Raw genomic sequence first — 20,294 nt, 5'->3', positions numbered from 1 at the left:
TAAGAAATTTGATTGATGGTCAAGGTTGTTTTAGGGGGGGTTTTGTTCATATTTTATGCATTCTCTGTCACATGAGGCAAATATGGCTATGTTTCTTCCAGCTGGCAAAGGGTTCTATATTTTTATAAGTTTAGACTTTACAGGCAGACTGAATAAATAAGGAATTTGTACAGGATTACAGTGAGTTTGAATTAAGTAGCCTTGAAGTGTTGTATTAGTGATGTAGGTTTTGTGAAGGATGAAACTTGGTTGCTGTTTTAGAATTAGAAGAGCATGTATATGCAGGAAAATATTATTAATAATTAGTCTCTTCCACAGTAACCACTTCAAGTGTATCAGAAGTGTATCATCTGCCTGACAGAAGCAAGTGGTGAAGTGTAGGTTTAAGTTGCATGATCCAAAATCATCTAACTTGGAGCATCTTTTTTTTTCTTTTCAGATAATTGTAATGGCCTGTCGAGAATTTGAAATGGGAAGGGTATGTGTCCTAAATACAAAAATAAATGAGCTTTGCCCATATGGGGCAATAGCTGTGAAGCTTCATATGCCAAATGCGTAACTGTGATAATAATACCAGATGAAGTGAGAATGCTTATTCTTACATTTCTGTACATAGGAAATAGTCCATGAGACTGCATTTCTTTGCCCCATTTGTAGGGTTACATGATTATTTAGGTGTCATCTCAGTGGATATGTGTTCATGTACAGAACCCTGTACCAAGGGTTTGTTTCTGGCCGTGTCACTGTGGAAAAAGTGTCTTGCTCTTTGTGGGAAGTAGGCCAACTATGAAAATCCCAAGTCCTTCAGAATTTCCTGTCAATTCATACAGCTGCAAAAACAATTTTTTTTTAATCTCTCTTCTTTATTCTTATGACCTTAGAAGGAAATGCAGAATTGTGAATTCCCAACTTTGAGAAAAACTAAGCTTTCATTGCTCCCCTCTGCATTATGCTTATGCTTTGCAAAGTGTCTTTTGCCTGTATTTATGTTGATTGTTTGAGGTCTTGGTTTTGTTTCTCTCTTGTTATCCAAAAGGAAAGTTATTTTATTATCTTAAAAGAAGTCCAGAATAAGGCATTCAGGGCTGTGATTTTGTCTGCTCTGCCTCTGTTAATCACCTTTCAGTACCATGCATGAATTAAATTAGGATTCTTTACTTTTAACAGAAAAAATGTGAGCGTTACTGGCCTCTGTATGGAGAAGCAGCTGTAACTTTTGGACCATTTCGTGTTTCTTGTGTAAGTATGAAGCTTTATAAATTAGTTTTCAAGTATTTAGTGGGTTTGTAACTTAAATGTTCAATTAACTCTGTATGGTGGGCTTTTTAGATGTTCAGTAACTTAATTTTACACAAGGACTCTCAAAGGAACATGCACATCTAAGCTGTGTTTTTTTGAATCCTCGATGATTGTTTTATTTTTTTAAAGAAGGAAACCTGTGTCCCTTGCTCTTGTATGTTTTTATGTATTATTTCTTGAGCTTTATATGCTGCTTGAATGTCTGTACCACACTCAAAAAATCCAAGTCTTGTGCAGTTGTTTTGTCTGTTATGACTTGTGCCTTCTGAGTGAACTGAAAGTAACACTGGAATAGGTTATTTTTATTAATTAGCATGATGTGTTTTAAGTTGTTCAGAAAGAGTTTGCATGCCTTTTTATGCAGCTATTAATACTACTTTGAAATAGTCTAACAGGAATTAAGTACATGCTAGTTCATCTTGTCAGGAAAATACGTACTTGTGAATTTTAGACTATAAAGATTCTGAGTAACCTTTTCCCAGGGTAAGTTGATTCAAATTTGGCTGCTTTTTGCCCTGTTCCTTGTGATACTGGGGAAAGGGGTTTGTGTCTTTGTTGTAATTGACTTATCTACAGCAGAATCTATTACCTGTGGGTGCTCTGGTGTATGTGGGCTGCATTGCTTTAAAACCTGCAGTGTTGCAATTGTTGATGGGAATTGGTAAATTCCCAGGAGGAGATAGAAACACAGTAAAGCCTATATTCAATCTCCTGAATTCTCTGTGGGAAGCTGTAATGCAAAGTTTTTAAAGGCGTCTTCAAATTCTGATGTTAATGATATTTAAAGTACAATAATATTGTTTGATTTCTGCAGTATAAGCTTTCCTTGATATTCCAAAGGAAGATTTGAAAATTTTGTGAGCTAGAAGCTAGATTTTTTGGCCACAACCAAGATAATTAGTGATTCTTTTAGATGCACCCTTAATTGAAAACAGTGGGAAAGGAAAAAATAAAAGGAGACATCACAGGATAGAGTGGTAAGAGGCTGAAGTTTATACAGCAAAAGAGTTACAGAGGGATGGCTGTGAAAGGCCATCTGTAAATTAAAAGTATGGAGAAATGAAGCAAAAGAGCTACTTAGAAATATTCTTATATGGCTTATTGATAAGAAAAGGTGGCTTATTGACTTTGGAACAGACAATTCCCAGACTCACACTTTTAAGTAAAAGTAACCCATTTTGCACATCCTGTACAGCAAGCTGACTTGCTGGTGTGTTAATCAGTGTTTTGATTGCCCCTCACTTGATGAAATCATAAATACAAAGCCAATAAATTAAAGACCCCTGAGTTTAAAGTTTGAGGTTTTAGTTATGCCCTGTATGTTGCATATTGATTTTTAATATTTTTTTCCCATGCATTATTGTTTTCTCATCTTTAGGAAGCTGAGCAAGCAAGAACAGATTATTTCATTAGAACATTATTACTTGAATTTCAAAATGTAAGTACACAGTCACTTCTGGTCTCACCTTCAATGGTAGTTCAAAAGCCTCCAAAATGATACAATGTCAGAAACTCGTGAAAATATCTTCATTTTTTTAGGTGCTGATTATGAATGTAAATGATAAAGTTTGGAAGTGATGTTCAAGTCTTAGTATATAAAGGAAGAATAGTGAAACTCTTTGCCTTTTCTATGTTCTTGTTTACCCAAATGGCTTAAGCTTTTCTTATAAACTTACACTGAAATGTCAGATGTCAAATGTCAGACTTCATTTGACTGGAAAGCAACTACCAGTAAATAAAAACTGTAGAGCCCTCCCGTAAAAACACAAAGCATGATAGTCTCTTTTATAGAATACTTGTCATTTTAATTGTCAATCAGCATTAATAAATTATTTATTACAGGTTAGTCTCATTTTTAGTTATGTTTTCTTTATCAAAGCTTTGTTCCATTTCAACAAAAGATACCGCAGCAGTTATGAAAACTGCTTAATCCTGAGGGGAGTGATTTTGGGGAATAATTTTTGTCTGCAGTATTTGCTAGGAATGCATTACCTTAATCAGTTTGTTTCTTTTAGTGCTCATAACTGACTGGGCTGTTAGACAGTTTAGATAACAGAAATTCTGTGTAGTAATTGGGGTTTGTGACATTGTTTGAAATGTTGCACTTCAAAACAGAACTGGATACCAGAATCCCTAAAGCATAACCTGCCTTCCTTTTAATACCCAAATATTGCATGAACTGGTTCCACCAGAGACTGTAGCTGATGTGGACCTTGCTTGCCTATACTATACATGCAAATCATGTTTTGCTGTTGACTCTGGGGAGTTCTCTCCCAGTCAGAAGCCTGTGTACTGCTTAAAAACTGAACAGCAACAAAAAGTTACAGTTTGTGCTGAGCTTTTGATCTTAGCAAGGAAACAGATGTTTGTTCCAATGAGGAGCAATTTAACTGAAAGGGTTAACAAGATGTGTTGATATTTGATATGTGCATCTGATAAAGTGGTTTTTCTTCAGATTTATGTAGCAGATTTGCTTGAGGATTCCTGTAAAATTAACTGCAGACTTTTCATCTTTCTTTGAAGAATTCTAAGCATAGCCTTGCACTGGGGAGGAAAGGTGTATTTGTGGTATAAAGTAATATCCTTTTAAGTTTGCTTTCAGGTTTTCCAAAATAATTATATGTTTTGTCACTTTTGTAGCATTTGCAGTGGATTATCATACAAAAAGAAACTATGCAAAAGGATTTTAAATTTCCATAAATCTATGAAGTTTTTTTGGCTTCTAGAAGGAAAACCAGTTTGACTGGAACTTGATTATTTTCAAGAAAGAACTTTGGTGGTTTAGTTTATAAGTGGCAGTAAAGAAAAAGGACTATAAAGGTTCTTTAAAATTTTTGATTTTCATATAGAAAAATCCTTTTTTTTTTCCCCTGACCATTCTGCTAATGTGAAAAATCACTAGTCTTTTTAGAAATAATTAAGTGACATTCATTACTGGAGCTTAATAGATAGCTCTAGCTCTTCCTTCTTGTTGATGACCTTGGTTTTACATAATCTTCTATATTTTTCAATTCATCTGAATTTTTCAATTTGTGTTTTCTCTTGTTTTAACTAGCTATGGTGTTTCCATAGAGCTGGGAAAAGTCAAGCATCAAAAACAGATAAATTTCCATGCTCAAGAGGCCTGCTATGTTGCTTCTCACATACTGAAACAGAAGGTAGTGTAGGTCTTGAAGCCTGTAAACAGTAATGTGGATCACAACCTTTGTGCTCTCCAGTACATTACTTTGAGTGTATCCTGGAACCCAGAGGTGTGACACCAGCATGGAAAGGTGCAGTAGAACCAGCTGCTAGTTCTGCTGGTAGCTGCAGATGCTTTGGATAGTGATGAAAGGGAGGATTTTCAGGGATTCAGGTAGCTGAGTAACTAAGCTGTTCTAAAGCCTGCTTCTTGGCTTGCCTTTAGTGCTATTGTAGCTCCTGCTACTAGAATAAAAGTGTACCTATTGATGTTGCAAGTGTGATCCATATTTAGATATTTAGTTATTTCTATTGTTTTATTAATTTCCCTCTGTGAGCCTCTGCACACGTGCATACACTTTATTTTGTAGTGTGATAAAACAATACCTTTGCCCCCATATTTTTTTTCCTCAATGTAAGTTACTGAAGTACAAACAGAAGAAGAAAGATGAAAGATTCTTTCTCCATTTCCAATTATAGCTGCAAGGACATAGAACCTTTTCATATGGTGCAGCATTGTTGGTCCTTTACCCATATAATAGAGAGGGGCTTCTGAACTGTCCCATAGGGCATCTTCTTATGCATTATCAGCACTTCAAATATGATTTCAGAGTTTTTCTTCTATTTTTTGAAGTGGTAAAGGCTGTAGGGTTTTTAATCCAGTAAATAACTTTGCTTGTCAAAGCAAAGGTTCATAGAACTACTTCTTTGGTACAAACTCAAATATGTGTTATAATTAACAGCTTTCTCCCTGCTCTCCCTTAGGAGACTCGTAGTGTCTATCAATTTCATTATGTTAACTGGCCTGACCATGATGTCCCTTCATCTTTTGATTCTATTCTGGATATGATCAGCTTGATGAGAGAATACCAGGAACATGAAGATGTTCCTATTTGCATACACTGCAGGTATCAAATGTATTTATCTTTTAATTTTTAAACATTTTCATTTTTTGAAGTCTAGACTTTTGTTATGGGTTGCACTAGTTTTGGTTCTAAGTCAGAATTGAGTTATTTTAGTTGAAAAAAAATTTCTCATGTCACAATTTAATTCAAAATCATACAGGCTTCATTTTCTTAAAACTGATGCCACAGTAAAATTTTGCTTTTACTTCAGTTTAAGACAGAATATAAATCAGAAAAAAATGAACCTTTGAAAAGGGACCTGTTTTGAGATTGAGACATAAATTCTCGTGAGGGCAAAACAGATTTGAAGATCACTGCAAATCAGCTTGAGAGTAAAGGCACCATTCTCAATAGGAGAGACTACATAGCATCACTAGGAACTCTGTTCTAATATGACAAAAAAGATCTTTAGTGACCAGGCTGTAGTTTCCAGTTGGGAAGTCTTTACTTCTAAAAAAGTTTCATCCTTAACCTGAAATTTGGCTAACAGAAAAACTGTTGAGACTGAATTGCTATGAACATATTTTGCTGAGTTGACAATTTATTTGGAAATCTTGCCTATTGTTTTTAGCACTTTTTAAAGCAACAAAAGTTCACATGTTATGTCAGGAAAAATTGAATTAAGATTTATAAGCCAGGACATGTTAAATTCATGGGATTTAAGTCTTTAGAGCTTAGTTATTCTCTTCAAGGGCTGCATTCTGGTTTTGAGTTGTCACTCTTAACTGAGGTCTAAAAACATAAACCGACTTAGCACTGAAATCTATTCACTTTGTCCTGTTCTTTTTGAATGTCAATATAATTCTGAATGTTGATTCTTTACAACAGTGTAATGGTAATGTTATAAATATGCATTAATTATAACTCTGCATGTGTAAAACAGAGGAATTCATACAATTAGGAAAAATAAATAAGATAGTTTGCTGTCATTCTTCAACTTTCAGATTTATGTTTTTAGCTAAAAAGGAAAAAATATGGATGTGATACTAAATCAGAAAAATGTGGCAAGTCTTTCAATGTCTTCTGTTCTGCCATTTTACATCATTTAGCTTTAAACTTGGAGAAGACCACACCTGATGAAGCAGTAGTAGCTGGGAATAGTGTGACAAAAGGAAGAGGCAATAAAATTGTCAGCACTGAATCATCTTTCATAACTGCAGTTCCAATGGCTATGAAAACTTGCACTGTTGAAAACATTGAACTATTAAAATACTCAATGCTGCATTTTGTACTGCTGATTTTATTTTTAAGACAATATAGTGTCAGGCTGAGTGAATTAAAATGATAGTTGAGGGATTTGGATTTTTTTTTTTAATGTGGACTTTGGAAATATAAGGCTTACAGTGTTTTTTATCCAGTTTAAATAATATATAACACCTCTATGTTTATGTTCATAGTGCAGGGTGTGGAAGAACAGGAGCCATCTGTGCCATAGATTATACATGGAATTTGCTTAAAGCTGGGGTAAGGAATCCTAAAAGAAGTTTTATGAAATTCTATAACTTCATAACAGTGATTGATTGAGCTTCCAAGTGTTCAAAAATAGTGAAATCTTTAAGACATTCTGGAACCCTCTTGACAGGTTGGATGTTTAGTTTCATTGCACTCTTGCTTTAGTATGAACTTACTTTCCTTTGACAGCAAGTTTTTATCTAAAAAGGTCACTATAAAATTCTATTTTTAAAAAATAGATTGCAATATAAATTGATTTTTGAATTCAACATTCTCAGTCTCTGATTTATCATGTGGCTCAAATATAAAGGGATAACTTCATTCTGGGAGTTTTAGATTATGAAGCATTGTTAGCATTGCAGTGTCATATTAATAACATTGGATATTTCATTTCAAAAGTGCTTGAAATGTTCTTATCTGGTCTAAATCAAATGTCAGTTTGGAGTTGCTTTGAAAAAGAATTAAATAATTGCAGTGTGGAGAGATCAGATTAACTTTACCTATGAAAGTTACACTTATTTTTTTGATGTTTAACAGCTTTTGTGTTGTTGCTGTGACAGTTATGTCATTGTAATTAACTTGCTTCTGTATTTCAGAAAATACCTGAAGAATTCAATGTATTTAATTTAATACAGGAAATGAGGACGCAGAGGCATTCTGCAGTGCAGACAAAGGTATAGTTTGTTTTAAAATGAATGTGATAATACATCACTATTCTTTGAAAAGATCTTGTGCATTAATTTTTATCTGGTACCTTATAGGAGCAGTATGAACTTGTTCATCGAGCCATAGCACAACTGTTTGAAAAGCAACTGCAAAAATATGAAAGTTGTGCAGACTGGAAGATTGCAGATGGAGTGGTAGGTGTCTTTCCCATCTGTAGCTGTTAGCTTCTGATGAAAATTCTCCTGTGAAGTTGTTTTTAGAGTGTTCAGTGGTGTGATCTTATTAGGTTTCTCATGTTTTTTAAAGTACTGCTTGCATTGAAATAGGTTAGGGGAGAGAAAAATAAGTTGAAAATGCTTTTGTTAAGGAGCTTCATGCTCTGCCCTTTTCACAAAGGAGAAGGAAGAGGAAAAAATATTCTTCAGTGGCATTCACAGTATTTGAGGGTTTTTCTGTCTTTCTATCCTCACCTTTAAGTGTCATGTCCCCTATAGGTTTATTCTCTTTTTTATGTTTAGATATGTTTTCTTGGCTGTTGTTGGGCACTGTGTGAAAAATGGCTTTTTGGATTAATATCTTTTCTCTTTCTTCTTTCTGTACCACCCTTTGTCCCTGGATTGTGTTTTGTTTATTCAGTGATTTTCTGTCCCTAGTTGGTGTAGATACCATAGCTCTCTAGAGGGAGTATGAGTGGTATTTCCAGGACTCTTTGAAATATCTGGAAGCAGTTTTAAATATGGTTTTATTCATAAGCATCCCATTTATTTTAGGGATTTAGCTGTATGTGCTGTATGTATGTATGTCCTGTATGTGCTTTCTAGGAAGTCTAGAATGTTTTCAATTCTTGGATTAAATGCATCCACCCTTCTGCTAACTCCTATGAATTTATATCACTTCATGCAGTACTTATGAGGTACTTATGGCTTTAAGTCATGACAAGAAGCCTGTTGACTAAATGCAGTGGACAGAGCAGGCTGCTTTGATTTGTTACAGGTTTGATTAAGCTGATGTGTGGTTTTTGGGTTTTTTTCCTGGGAAATGAGCATGGCAGGGTTTAGGATATGCAGATTGATTAGCTTTGTGCAGAAGTGATTTCTAAGTACTTGAGTTTTGATCATAAAATAATAACTAGATCAGTCCACTGTATCTTCTGGTTATTTGACTTAAATTAGACCTGTCTTTGTGCTCTTACTTGGAATCAAAAATGGCTCTTATGTACTTATTCCTAATACTATATATACTAAATTACTTACTATTCCAGAAGATGAGTGAAGCTGTGGCACAATATGGTGGTACTCTGTAACAAAGGCAAGTGCTGTCTTTAGCACAGCTTGAGAGATTTGCTGACTAATAAACAAGATCAAATAGAAAATGGATAGGTAATGTATATGGGGGTGAGAGAGGGATAAATCCCAGCTCTGAAAAGGCAGTGATGGAGTGTGAGTTTTGATACTTGGATATGATTTTGGTTTATGATCAACAAGTTGTAAAGGAAATTGAATTTTAGCAGTTCCTTGGAAACTGGTAAGAGCAGAGAATGTAATGTCCTTGTGTGGGTACCTTGCAGTTTGACTACTGACAGCATGTCAAGTCTGCTTATCTCAAAAACATGTTACAGAATTTGAACATTAAACAACTGGACAAGGATCAAAGGTGTTGGAAGGCTCAATTTAAAGAACAGCCAGACTGAGATGGAGAAAAAAATGGCTGAGGTTAAATACAACAGAGTGTTTACTGACTAACAACAGAAAGCTGATTGCTCTTAACTTTTTCTAAGGGATACCAGTGAAACCTGAAAGACTTAATAAAAAAGTGACATTTGTATAAAAAAATGCAACATGAAACTGCAGAGCTTCTTGCAACTGAGAGCCTGTATCTTTGGGGTGAATATCTCACCATACTGGGATCTTCTTCCATGAGTTTCACTGACCTCGGACCTATGAAATTCCAGAGTTGCAATCTGTTGGAAAGCATTCTAGGGAAGGGTCCCAGTATGCCTGCTCTGCTCTTATTCTTCCCTGGAAGTTCCCTTTCAGTCACTGCTGGAAGCAGGGCCAAGTAAATCTTTGTTTGACTGGGCATAGCCTTTTTTGTGTTGGGAAATGATGCTTTTTCCTACTGTTACTTGAATAATTCTGCAGAACGGTTGAGGGGAAGAAAGTCTCATAGGTGAAGAATTTCTGTATCTAAAATTTCTGTATCTTAAATTTGCTACTGTCCATTTTTTTTTTACTGAAAATTTGCTTCCAATTAATTAACTGGTATAGGCTTAGCTTCTCTTGAGGATTTATAAGGGAAATTTCACATATCCAGTTAAATATTTTCTTGTAGTTTTAACCTGATTCTCAGAACTTTGAAGCTCACTTGAGACATCACTTTGATATTCTGACAAAGCTCCTTTTTTACCTCCAGGAGTGTATGTAGCATCTGTTGTATATAATGTCTGATTTTCCCCAGAAATTTTCTATTTTGCTTTCTTTTTAAAAACCCCAAGCATTCAGGGATGTATCCTGGTTAAGAAATGAATTCTGAGACAGGAAGTTTTAAAGTAACTTTATTAAATACAATGTAGTATTCTAAGGCTCCTTCATGTATGTAACTGTGCCTGCAGATGCTATAACAACTATGAAAACTTCAATATGTGAACGGTTTTGATTACGTCTGGTGAAAACAATTCCAAATAAAATTAGTGTGCCTACTTTGGATATAATACTATTAGTTAAGAAGGAGATGCTACTGGGCTGAAGAGGAAATGTGTCATTTATTCTATTTTGATAATACTGTGAAGAGCTGGAGTGCTGTGTAGGGTTGGTTTCGTAGTTTTGTTTTCCTCTTGCTGTTCTTTCAAGCAGTGTTTGAAATGGGTTGAGTTCCAGAGGCTCTGTGAGCAGGGCTTGCCTGTAACATCCCAGTAAAAGGTTAATCTGATTGGCACTGAGGGGCAGCATTCATGGGGAAGCAGCTCAGACACAATCCCAAACGTGTGTTCCTGGGAACTTGCCAGCTTTTCCCTGCTGGAAACAATACTGTAAGAAGTCAGCAGCAAGGCACGCAGGGTTTGAACAGACTTAGGATAGGGTGAGAATTTCCATGAGAATTTGATAGATCCCAAACCATGTCAAAAATACATTATGTGCTTTAATGTCTTACCATATAGTTATACCTATTGTCAATGTGTAGAACTACAAATGTTTGACATAACACTAAGTATTTAAATGAAATTAAATAAGGAGAGCTCTGCTCAGATACCAGTAATTTCAACAGTACCCTGCAGCAGCCAAATTTCAGGGTGAAGAATTGCTGCTCAGGAGCCATTTTTTTGTGATAAGGAAAGAATTCAGATGCTAAATTTGATAATCAGAACTATTCCCTTCCCCTACTTATTAGTACTTTCAAGTTAGCAAACAATTAAATTGGAACAGAGTCTTGGACTGAAGCCCTTCCCACTGAAGTTCTTGATCATTGTCATGTATTTCAAGTTGATAGCTGTGCTTCTCACCATTATTGGCTTTGTTAGTACTGCTGTGAAAATATTACACTTGGTGTTGTGTTTGGAAGCTTTGAAATATATGTGAAATCATTAATCTTGGTCATCTGATAAGGTATCAGATTTGTATCAGTAAAATATTTTATGAGTTATTTGAGAAGATTCTTCACCTGAAGTGAACTATATAGTTGTGAATTGTAGCTGTCTTGGAAAGTCTGAATCATATGGAATTTCGTCAAGTTGGATGTTCTGTTTGGAAGTCAAAAAAAGAAAATTGGTTAAAAGACAAACAACCAAGCTCACTTTCAATTCAGAAATATTTCTTGTTGGATTTTTTTCTCTTGACAGTACCAAGCATGTTACAGTATTGCAAGTCCTTGCTTTGCCCTTATCCATGAGTAGAAGCTTGTGTTAATAAACACTTCCTCCAAAATCTGGCATTGCTAGGGCTCTCAGTGTCTCTTGCATTTCGTGCTGTGAAAGCAGCAGAGTTCTGTTGCTGTGGTTGCCTGCACTTGTAGAAGTCACAGAGGAATCAGCTGCTCTAAGAAGAGTGTTGTTATTTGAAACATTAATGGTTTAGAAACTGTAAGTGAAGAGACTGTGCTCTTCATATTCTCTTTGCTGTTTGGCAGCTTGGAAGGATATTTTTTGTCATTGTAACCTTCTGAAAAATCATGTATTTCTTCAGAGACATTGATCTCGTTGCCTCTGTTGGAATGTTTTATTTAATCTGAGTCACTTGAGTGTATCATTTCAATCTGAAGTATTTCTCTTTTTATCTACTGATGCTCAGTGATTCCCATGCTGCTTTATGAAAAGGGCAAAAGGAATGTCTCAATTCCTTTTAAGGGAAAACATGAGATTACTTCTGGAGGAGTCTTTGCAGTAAATTTCTTTGCAGTATTTTACTAGTACAGAAAGCTTCTGAATGACATTAAATATTTCCACAGTGAGTTCCAAAAGAAAATGATACATTGCAATTCCTGGGGAAAAGGTTTTGAATTGTAGGCAGTGTGTGTGAAATCTCAGTCTAAGACTATGATCCTCTATTTGCTTGAAGGTAGTGACAGCACTGTTTGGTGATTGAGCCCGTGGTGGAAGCAGGTGGGGAAAGGCTCCCCTTGGGAGGTGATGGCTCAGTTTGGGTTACCTTAGCAAGCTGGGTTCAGGCACTGCATCTGCTGTGAGAATTCCTTGTTTCTCTGCATTACTACAGGAACACAAGTTACTCTGCATTTTAGACTAGGGGCAATCTACACAAAGTATTTGAGTTTATGGCCTTGTAATTTGTTAATGTAGTCTTTCATAGGTAGGTATGCACTCGTCTGTATATCTGTAATTTAGCAGAATACCTAGAAATTCCTAACTATGAGCAGTTTCACTTGATCTCAGTAGCTGCTCCCTCAGGGAGCAACCCCAAGGCAACTCTTGAACTGTTTAGCATTTGTTGCATATAGACACAAAGGTTAGGGAAAGATCCTGTTCTTTTCTTTACCCATGTTGCAGTGAGAAGACGGGGCAGTGAGACAGTAGGACAGTTGTCTTCTGTGAGAAAGCAGGGTGCTACACTGAACACTTAGTGAACTGCACATTTGTTAATCCATTTTTAAAACATTATTCTGTATGATAACCCCTGTGAGCTACATATCTTGTCATGGTTTGTCTAAGCTGATACTTTTAAAAATTGTGCTCTGCCCGAGAACACAACATCTGTCTAGAGAAGCAAGGGAGTGTTGACTGATGTCGATAAGCTGTGCTTAGGAAGGCTGTGGAAGGCTTTTTCTTAATACCACCATCTGCTCCTCTCAACAGATGCAGTCATCCCAGTGAGATACCCTGTATTCACTTTCAGAGCTGAGCTTCCTCGTTTCTGCTCCTTGCTAGTTTTTCTGCATGTTTGCCTGTTCACTTAGTTTGATACATATGACAGGGAAATCTGTGAGCTGGTGTCACTCAGGGGTGAGAAATACTCAAAATACTGGTTATTCCCTGTTTCTTGTAGCACAGAACTGAAAAAAAGTGACACGGAATTACTTCTCTAAAAGTAAACAAAGCCTTCACAGAAACATCAATCCATTGATCTAATTAAGGAAAGCGTCCAAGTACCTATTTTTTTTGGTGGCAGTAATTTATGTAATAATTCTTGCTCCTCATTCTGTATAACTAAAACATTGAATGGATCTGGAGTTTAACCTGATGGACAAGTGAAACTTTTGACACCTCTCTGCTGGAAGCCTTCCCTGTGTACAAAATTGGGATAGCCAATGGCTTTTCTGGTATTAAGTTTAAAAGTACCATTTTGTGTGTGCAGATTTTCTTGTTGGGTTTTGTTTGTTTGGGGGTTTAAATGTTTCTTTTTCAAGGAATTATTTTTGTGAACTCTGTAGTTGTGCATGTGCCTTGGACATTTGAGTTTATATACATTTTTTAAGCCTTATACATACATTTTGTTACCAGTAACAAAAATGGCAGTGCCCTTTCAACTACTTCTGCCTATCTCAACTAGAAACCACTTCTTACTGTATATGTGGAGTTTTAAAAAGCTTTGACATATGTTAGCTTCTCTAGTAAGCTTTTTCTTCTGCCTGTGAGAAAAGCATATCTCAGGAAACATTCTGTTCACAAACACTTCACAAACATAGAAGGACAGGGATGCAGCTGCTGGTTTGTTTTCTGGACAAGTTAGTCTAGAGCCAACAGTCACACCCTTTCCCTTGCCAATACCCTTTAGAAAACTGAATGCATAAATAAGAAATGTGTTCCTGAAAACCTCTGTGCCAGTAAAACTGAACTGGGAGACTTTTCTGATCTGTTGTAGGATGGAGAGGTTGGTGGTGAGGGGGAGGAACTCTTGTGGAGTCTCTCTCTTTCTAGTGTCTTTATCTTTCTGCCTTGTGAAACTGGGATGGGCTGCAGTGCTGAAGCAAGGCCAGCAGCCCACTCTGTTCTCAGGATGCAGTTGTTTAGGATGCATTCTTTTCTAGTTTGGTTCTTGGTACTTATGAGTAAGGGGAGCCTTTTTAGTACAATACCAGTGCACTCAGTGCTATCCATAGTAACAAATACATGAGGGAGAGATTCAGAGTTTGCATTGCACAACTGGGGGAAGTGGGGAGGAACATGACACAACCATTGAGCAGGAAACACAGTTTATTGTTGAATACTGGGAGCCTCAGCATCTTTGGCACCAAGCTTCAGCGTAGTCCTTTGCCTGAATGAGGCAATAAAATTAATGTCCATATTTGTTAAAGGCAAAATGATCTGTATGGTCACTCATTGATGTCAAAAAGTAGGAAATTGCTTTTTTACATTTTTGAGAGAAGCTGCTAGAGGGCTTGGATGTTCATGCCCCATGGTAATGTTTCCAGTGCTGAGGACCCCAAATCTGGGTGCATACCACTGTAGACATGCTAATTAAAAACACCCAAAACAATGCACGTTCCTATTTTCTCCCAGTCATTAGTTGCACCCAAAGCAGCATGGGCAGAGGTGAAGGGAGGAGATTCTGCCCCTCTGCTCCGTGCCCGAGATCCCACCTGGGTACTGCCTCCAGCACTGGGGTCCCCAGCACAGGAGGGACCTGTTGGAGTGAGTACAGAGGAGGGACACAGAAATGAACAGATTGGGAGAGTTGTAGTTGCTCAGCCTGGAGAAAAGAAGGCTCCAGGGAGACCTTATCATAGCCTTGCAGTACTCCCACGGGCTCATAAGAGAGATGGGGACAGATTTTTTATCAGGGCCTGTTGCAGTAGGACAAAGCATAATGGTTTTAAATTCAGACTAGATTGTGAGAAGAAATGTTTTGTGATGAGACACTGGAACAGGTTGCCCAGAGAGACTGTAGATGCCCCATCCTGGCATTCCTGACAACAGCCAAGGTCAGTTTGGACAGGGCTCTGAGGAACTTGATCTTTTTAAAGATGTCCCTGATCATTGCTGGACGGTGTGGATTAAATGGCCTTTGAAGGTCCCTTCCTACACAAACTGTTCTAGGATTGTATGAAACCAAACAACCTTGATTGACTGCAGTGGGAGCTTCAGTGGTGTTCATTTAAATGTGAGTGGCTTTTATCTGCTAATTGAATCTTACTCCAAAAAAACCCTGATAGTTACAGCTAGTGGTCAACAGGACAATGAGCTCCCTGTGCAATTTCCCTGAAAGGGCTAACACCATGCATTCACTAAGGAACAATAGGGATTTCTGCTGGAGTACTTGTGCAATATTATATTTGACAGCAAGTTAATGGGGGCAGCTAGGGAAAAACAGTAAGAAAGATGAAAACAGTTAATTTTTTTCTTCACAGGTAAAGCTCCACTTAGTACACTAAGGAATAGAATTTGTTGATAGACTCTTTACAGTAGCCAGCAGCAGTATGGTAACTTTTAAGACCATTAATGGGGGTTAAAAACATATAACTCATTAATCTAAATTTAGGTGAAGTTAGTTAAATGTTGAGGCAACTTGTTGTTTATCTTCCAAAGCAAAAATTGCTCATTGAATTCAAATGCAACTATCACATCTGAAGCAGAAATTTAATAGGGAATTCCCTTTTGTTCTGTAAGACTGAAGGAGGCTGGTCTGTATCCAGTCTCAGCAGGCAGGCTGGCAGAGAGCGGACCCTGTTGCTTGAATGTGATATTGTGCTTTGAAATGTATTACACCAATTTGGGATATTTGTTGTGCTTTTTAAAGATTTCTTTTCAAAAGAGAACTTCTGCAAGAACAGCCTTTAGGTAAATAAGCATTAAAGTTAAGATAACACTAAGGTCCTCCTTGGTTTTGTTGGGTCTTTGGCTGTGGCACATGTTTGGAAATGGTATGTCAGCATTAGACTTTTGCATGTTCTGCTTTGATTGTTAATCATATATGGTTTTTTCCTTATTTTCTCTTAGGGGCTGGGTTGTAGTTAAAAGTGTCCATAGCCTTGGGGCGCTGTGTTTTAGACCTGTGGTGAAAACAGTGCTGGTGGTTGTTTGTAGCTCGTTCTGCAGCTATTGCTGAACAGTGTTTGCACAGTCAGGAACTGGCAAAGGCCCACCTGTGGAAGGTTATGAGTGATTGCTTTTGCATTGCTTGTTTGATTTCTTTTTATCTTCTCCCACTTCTCTTTTGCCTGCTAAACAATTTTGTCTTGACCTACGAGTTTTCCTGCTGTTCCTCTTTCCCCTCCAGGGGTGGAGTGGAGCACTGAGGGTGAGAGTGGCTCTTGTAGGGCTTAGCTGCCTGCCAGGGTTAACACACAATAGTATTTTACATGTATGGATGTGTAAGTGTGAATGGTTTTTAAATACATGCATATATAAAATATCTTCTATATTTATGGTCCTAAAAGGAAATTAAAATCTTCATGCTTTGCTGAATAAATTAAACTTTGTTGTACACAAATGAGAGGTTGTTTGAAAGTGTTTAGATCAATGCGTTAGGGGACAAGTGGGTAAGACCTTTCTCATTTTCTTACAACACTGTAGATTATTCTTATCTTCACTGGAGTGATTGTACAAGTGAAAATAATTAGACTGACTGGAAAATAAATGCTTTATTATCCAATTATTTAGTTATTCAAGGTGAATAATTGGGAGGGTGTACAAGAGCTTGCTTACTAAAAATGATCAGCTTTTGAGTATTTTCTCCAGTGGATTGTTCAATGCCAAGCAGACCAAAATCTTCAGTCAGAAAAATTTGAAGTTGGATACACAAGGTGAAAAATAATTTTTTACATTTCGAAGAGAGTTTTCTAAGTGGTCTGTGTATGACAGACAAAAATAGGTCATATTGTTATAGATTACTGCCAAGTGTCATTACAGGTCTTTGGGCCTCACAGTTCAAATGTTCTATGTATCAGCTTTACAGCCATGAGTAAAAATCCCCTTTTTTCTTTTAATCAGGATGAAAATAATACAGAAAATGCTGTCAGTTCTTCAGATGCTGAGAAACAGGATTCTCCTCCACCAAAGCCTCCAAGGACCCGCAGGTAGTTAACTGTGATCCTCTAATATTTTGGGTTGAAAGATGAATAAAAAGTAGAATTAAGCTACTGATATCATAAAGACTTAAGATTAATATGTTGTGTTTATAAATAGAAATATACATAATGCAAATAGAAGTCTTAGAATTGACTCTAAATGTAAGCTACAATATTTTTGTGAAGTCTGTGTTTAAATATACCAACCTTGCAATGATTATCTGTGCATAGACATGTTTACTAGTCAGAAATGTTAGATCTACTTGTGTTTTAATTCTGCTAGGTGATAGTAGCAAAACAAACCTTAAATAGCCTCAAATAATGACTGAACCCTCCTTTTTGGAGACAAAACCATAATGAAACATACCCATTTATTCTAGAAAAATTTCAGACAAATCCTGCTTTTGACTAGAGTATGGCAACCAAATGCTGTTATTACTGAGAAGAACTGATCTCACCAATCCTTTCATTCAGCAGAGGAAAATCTTCTCTACCTCTTAAAATGCCTAGGAATAGCTTTACAGAAGGCAAAAGTAAATCTGAACTAACAGATTCATCAGCCTACAATGGGTACCCAGCCCAAGTGTTAAGACAGCTAAAGAAGCAATTCCCCTGAGCGAGGTGTCCAAGTCCCCCAGCTGGTTGTACAGAGCTTACAGTGGCCTTTGGCAGGTGATCTTGCCTGTCTTACATTGCCTGTAGTTAAACAGACATAAGGTGAGCTCTTGGCTTTCCTAAAGCTGTCAAATGACGTAAGGAACCACCAGCCAGGTGATATTCTTGGCTAACATTTAGGCAGAAGTAAAGTATAGTTCCTTTAAAATAAAGATATTGAAGTAGGTTAGGGCTTTTTACAAACCAATTCCATGGTTGGTGCTATGTAGGCAATGTATTTTTTACCTTGTTCAGATTGACAGTAATGTCGTTTTATTCAATTATGTGGATTAAGATGATGACAGAGGAGTCAGTTACCCTGTGTTCATGATGAGTTCCAAGCTCTTGAAACTTCACCACTGAGTTTAGAAATCTGATTTCTGTCCAATAGATGATTTCCTTACTAGTGTTCCTTGAAATAATCTTAGGTGTACCTTAGTTTTTATCATTTTTGTATACTACTGTAATATTAACATATGTATAATTCATGTAATTCATGTTTAAGCACACGTCTATCTTATCTGCACTGCATTGTTCTTTACTTGCTGCATTAAGTTAAAATCTTCTAATCTCTCCTTAAAGCTTGGGGTTTTTTTGGGCCTGGTTTTATAAAATCTTTCCCATCTGCCAGCAGTGGCAGGCAGATTGATTTCTTAGAGGTGAATAAATGGAAGCTTTTAGCAAGGCTGTTGTCTAAAATGGAGATTATTTTTTAAAAACAATAAATTCCTCCTGGAAGATGCTTCTGAGGAAAGACTTTATTTGCTATTAGTCATATCTGCTCAAAATACCCACTAATGAGCATGATTTTTTCTTGATGTGGGGGGTAATTTTACAAATCTACAGCCTGATTCAGTCAGGACATAGAGCCAGGTTTTGTGTATTGTGGATGTTTTGGCATAGATTAACATCCTTTTCCTGAGGAGGATGGGAGAGCAGAATCAGTGAAACATTTTAATTTAATCCCCATATGCACAAGGAAACATTTTTAGTTTGCCAGCCAAATGTGTACTTGAGTTTTAAATGCACTGTCTCTGAAGAAGTTACAAGCAAATTGCTGAAGCTACTATTTTTGAAAAGAAATAAGGCTTTTAAATTCTTTATAACTTATGTTGTAAATGGCTTTATAATGTGTATTTAGTAAACCAAGCTGCATTTTTTAAGGGAAGGTTTAACATTTTCTAAAGCAAGAAGGGCTATAGGGACTGACTGTGCAGAGTACTTAGGGCAAGCTTGGTTTCAGGTGTACTTGCCTGGGGTGATCCTGAGTGAGCAGGAAAAAAATTGAGATTTTTTCCTTGGCCTCAGGATGCTTGTTTTTCATATTGTTACTGGACTAAGCCACGTTTGCTTAGACAATAAAGTCTATGATACCTGTTAGTTGTTTTCTGACAGCCCCAAGTCTGCTGGATGAGATGGGCACATCTCTGCAGCCCTTTCCACTGGCTAACCACTCAGGTCATGGCAGAATTTTTCTGTGAAGGTGGCTTTCTCACTCTCTTGTTCTGTTTGTAATGTTCTGATGAAAACATCTCAGAATCTTCTTTAGACTTTAGGATCTCTTCTTCTGAAAGTGCAGTTAATATCATGTAGCTCTTGTCTGTGCTAAGGATGAGATGTCACTATGCATTTTACCATGCCAGGCAGGAAGCTTACTCAGAGAGAGCTTTAATTAATCATTTTAGTACTTACTTTGGCCTGGGCATGTATTGGGGAGGGAGTGATATTTTCTAGCCTGCTTTTTTGTCTTCTTGGAAGTTAGAAGTATCTTTAGGATATCGTTATTATGTTGGTATTAAATTGGTACTTTATTTACTTAGGTTGCCATGAAACATCTAGCTGTATTTGTTTTGCAGAGGTTTGGAATTGTATTGCCTTCCAATCTTTTATCACCTTGTAACGTTTTAATGTAATTAAACTTGGTGTGCATTATGAGAGTGTAGTAATTTAGCTTAATGTCTCTCTCCATTTGATGTCAACATAAAAAAATTCTAATATTACTCCTTGATTATTACAGAGGTAAACAAGAACAACTCATTAGTGCATACAACAGCACCTTATCCTAGAAATTGCTTGGCTTTGCAGTTGATCATCACTTCTTGTGGAAGTCACCTCTCTTTAGAGGACTTGAGGGGATGGAAAGTTTTTGTTAGATATGTTTGAATTATTTTCAGGTTAAGGTAGGAAGAGGGCATAAATAAGGTTTAACTTTGTTAGGTATGAGACTGCAAAAAACTTAAGTTTTAAGTTTACAGTTTAGGACTGTACTTGATTTTAGGTGACTGTGTCAGAATTCACAGGGAGCACCTTAATACCTTTAAGTATTACTCTGTGAAATATTTGTGTGCTTAGTAGTTGATTCTAAAGTATAGGGGAAAGAAGTGGTTTATTGTAGTCAGGCTTTGCCTTTAAGTATTACTCTGTGAAATATTTGTGTGCTTAGTAGTTGATTCTAAAGTATTGGGGGAAAGAGGTGGTTTATTTTAGACAGGCTTGGTTACAAAAAGTTATTATCAAGTTCAAATGCAGTTTGAAATCAAAGCATAAACTTAGACATAAACTCATAAAAAGCAAAGATGATTTAACAGCTGTTTTGTATGCAGTGTAATGAAGAGCTGTGTGCTGCTGTCTGAAGGTGAAATACTGCAGCATTTTAACTTCTCATCAGATTCTGTTCCAATTTCT

General features: G+C 36.7%; 1 protein-coding gene across 1 annotated transcript in view; it reads left to right on the top strand.

Annotated features, from left to right (window-relative positions):
- The window catches only part of PTPN12 (protein tyrosine phosphatase non-receptor type 12), a 70,648-nt gene that overhangs the window by 37,248 nt on the left and 13,106 nt on the right, over window positions 1-20,294 (top strand). The window contains exons 5-12 of the mRNA XM_041405398.1: window positions 440-478; window positions 1,168-1,239; window positions 2,678-2,737; window positions 5,245-5,387; window positions 6,782-6,848; window positions 7,433-7,510; window positions 7,598-7,696; window positions 16,879-16,964. Coding sequence (XP_041261332.1) covers window positions 440-478; window positions 1,168-1,239; window positions 2,678-2,737; window positions 5,245-5,387; window positions 6,782-6,848; window positions 7,433-7,510; window positions 7,598-7,696; window positions 16,879-16,964 — 644 coding nt within the window. The remainder of the gene's footprint in view (window positions 1-439; window positions 479-1,167; window positions 1,240-2,677; window positions 2,738-5,244; window positions 5,388-6,781; window positions 6,849-7,432; window positions 7,511-7,597; window positions 7,697-16,878; window positions 16,965-20,294) is intronic.

The sequence above is a fragment of the Onychostruthus taczanowskii genome, unplaced genomic scaffold, assembly GCF_017590055.1.
Source record: "Onychostruthus taczanowskii isolate IOZ18803 unplaced genomic scaffold, ASM1759005v1 scaffold23, whole genome shotgun sequence".
In the NCBI taxonomy this organism is placed as follows: Eukaryota; Metazoa; Chordata; class Aves; order Passeriformes; family Passeridae; genus Onychostruthus; species Onychostruthus taczanowskii.
This window is presented reverse-complemented; position numbering and strand designations above follow the sequence as displayed.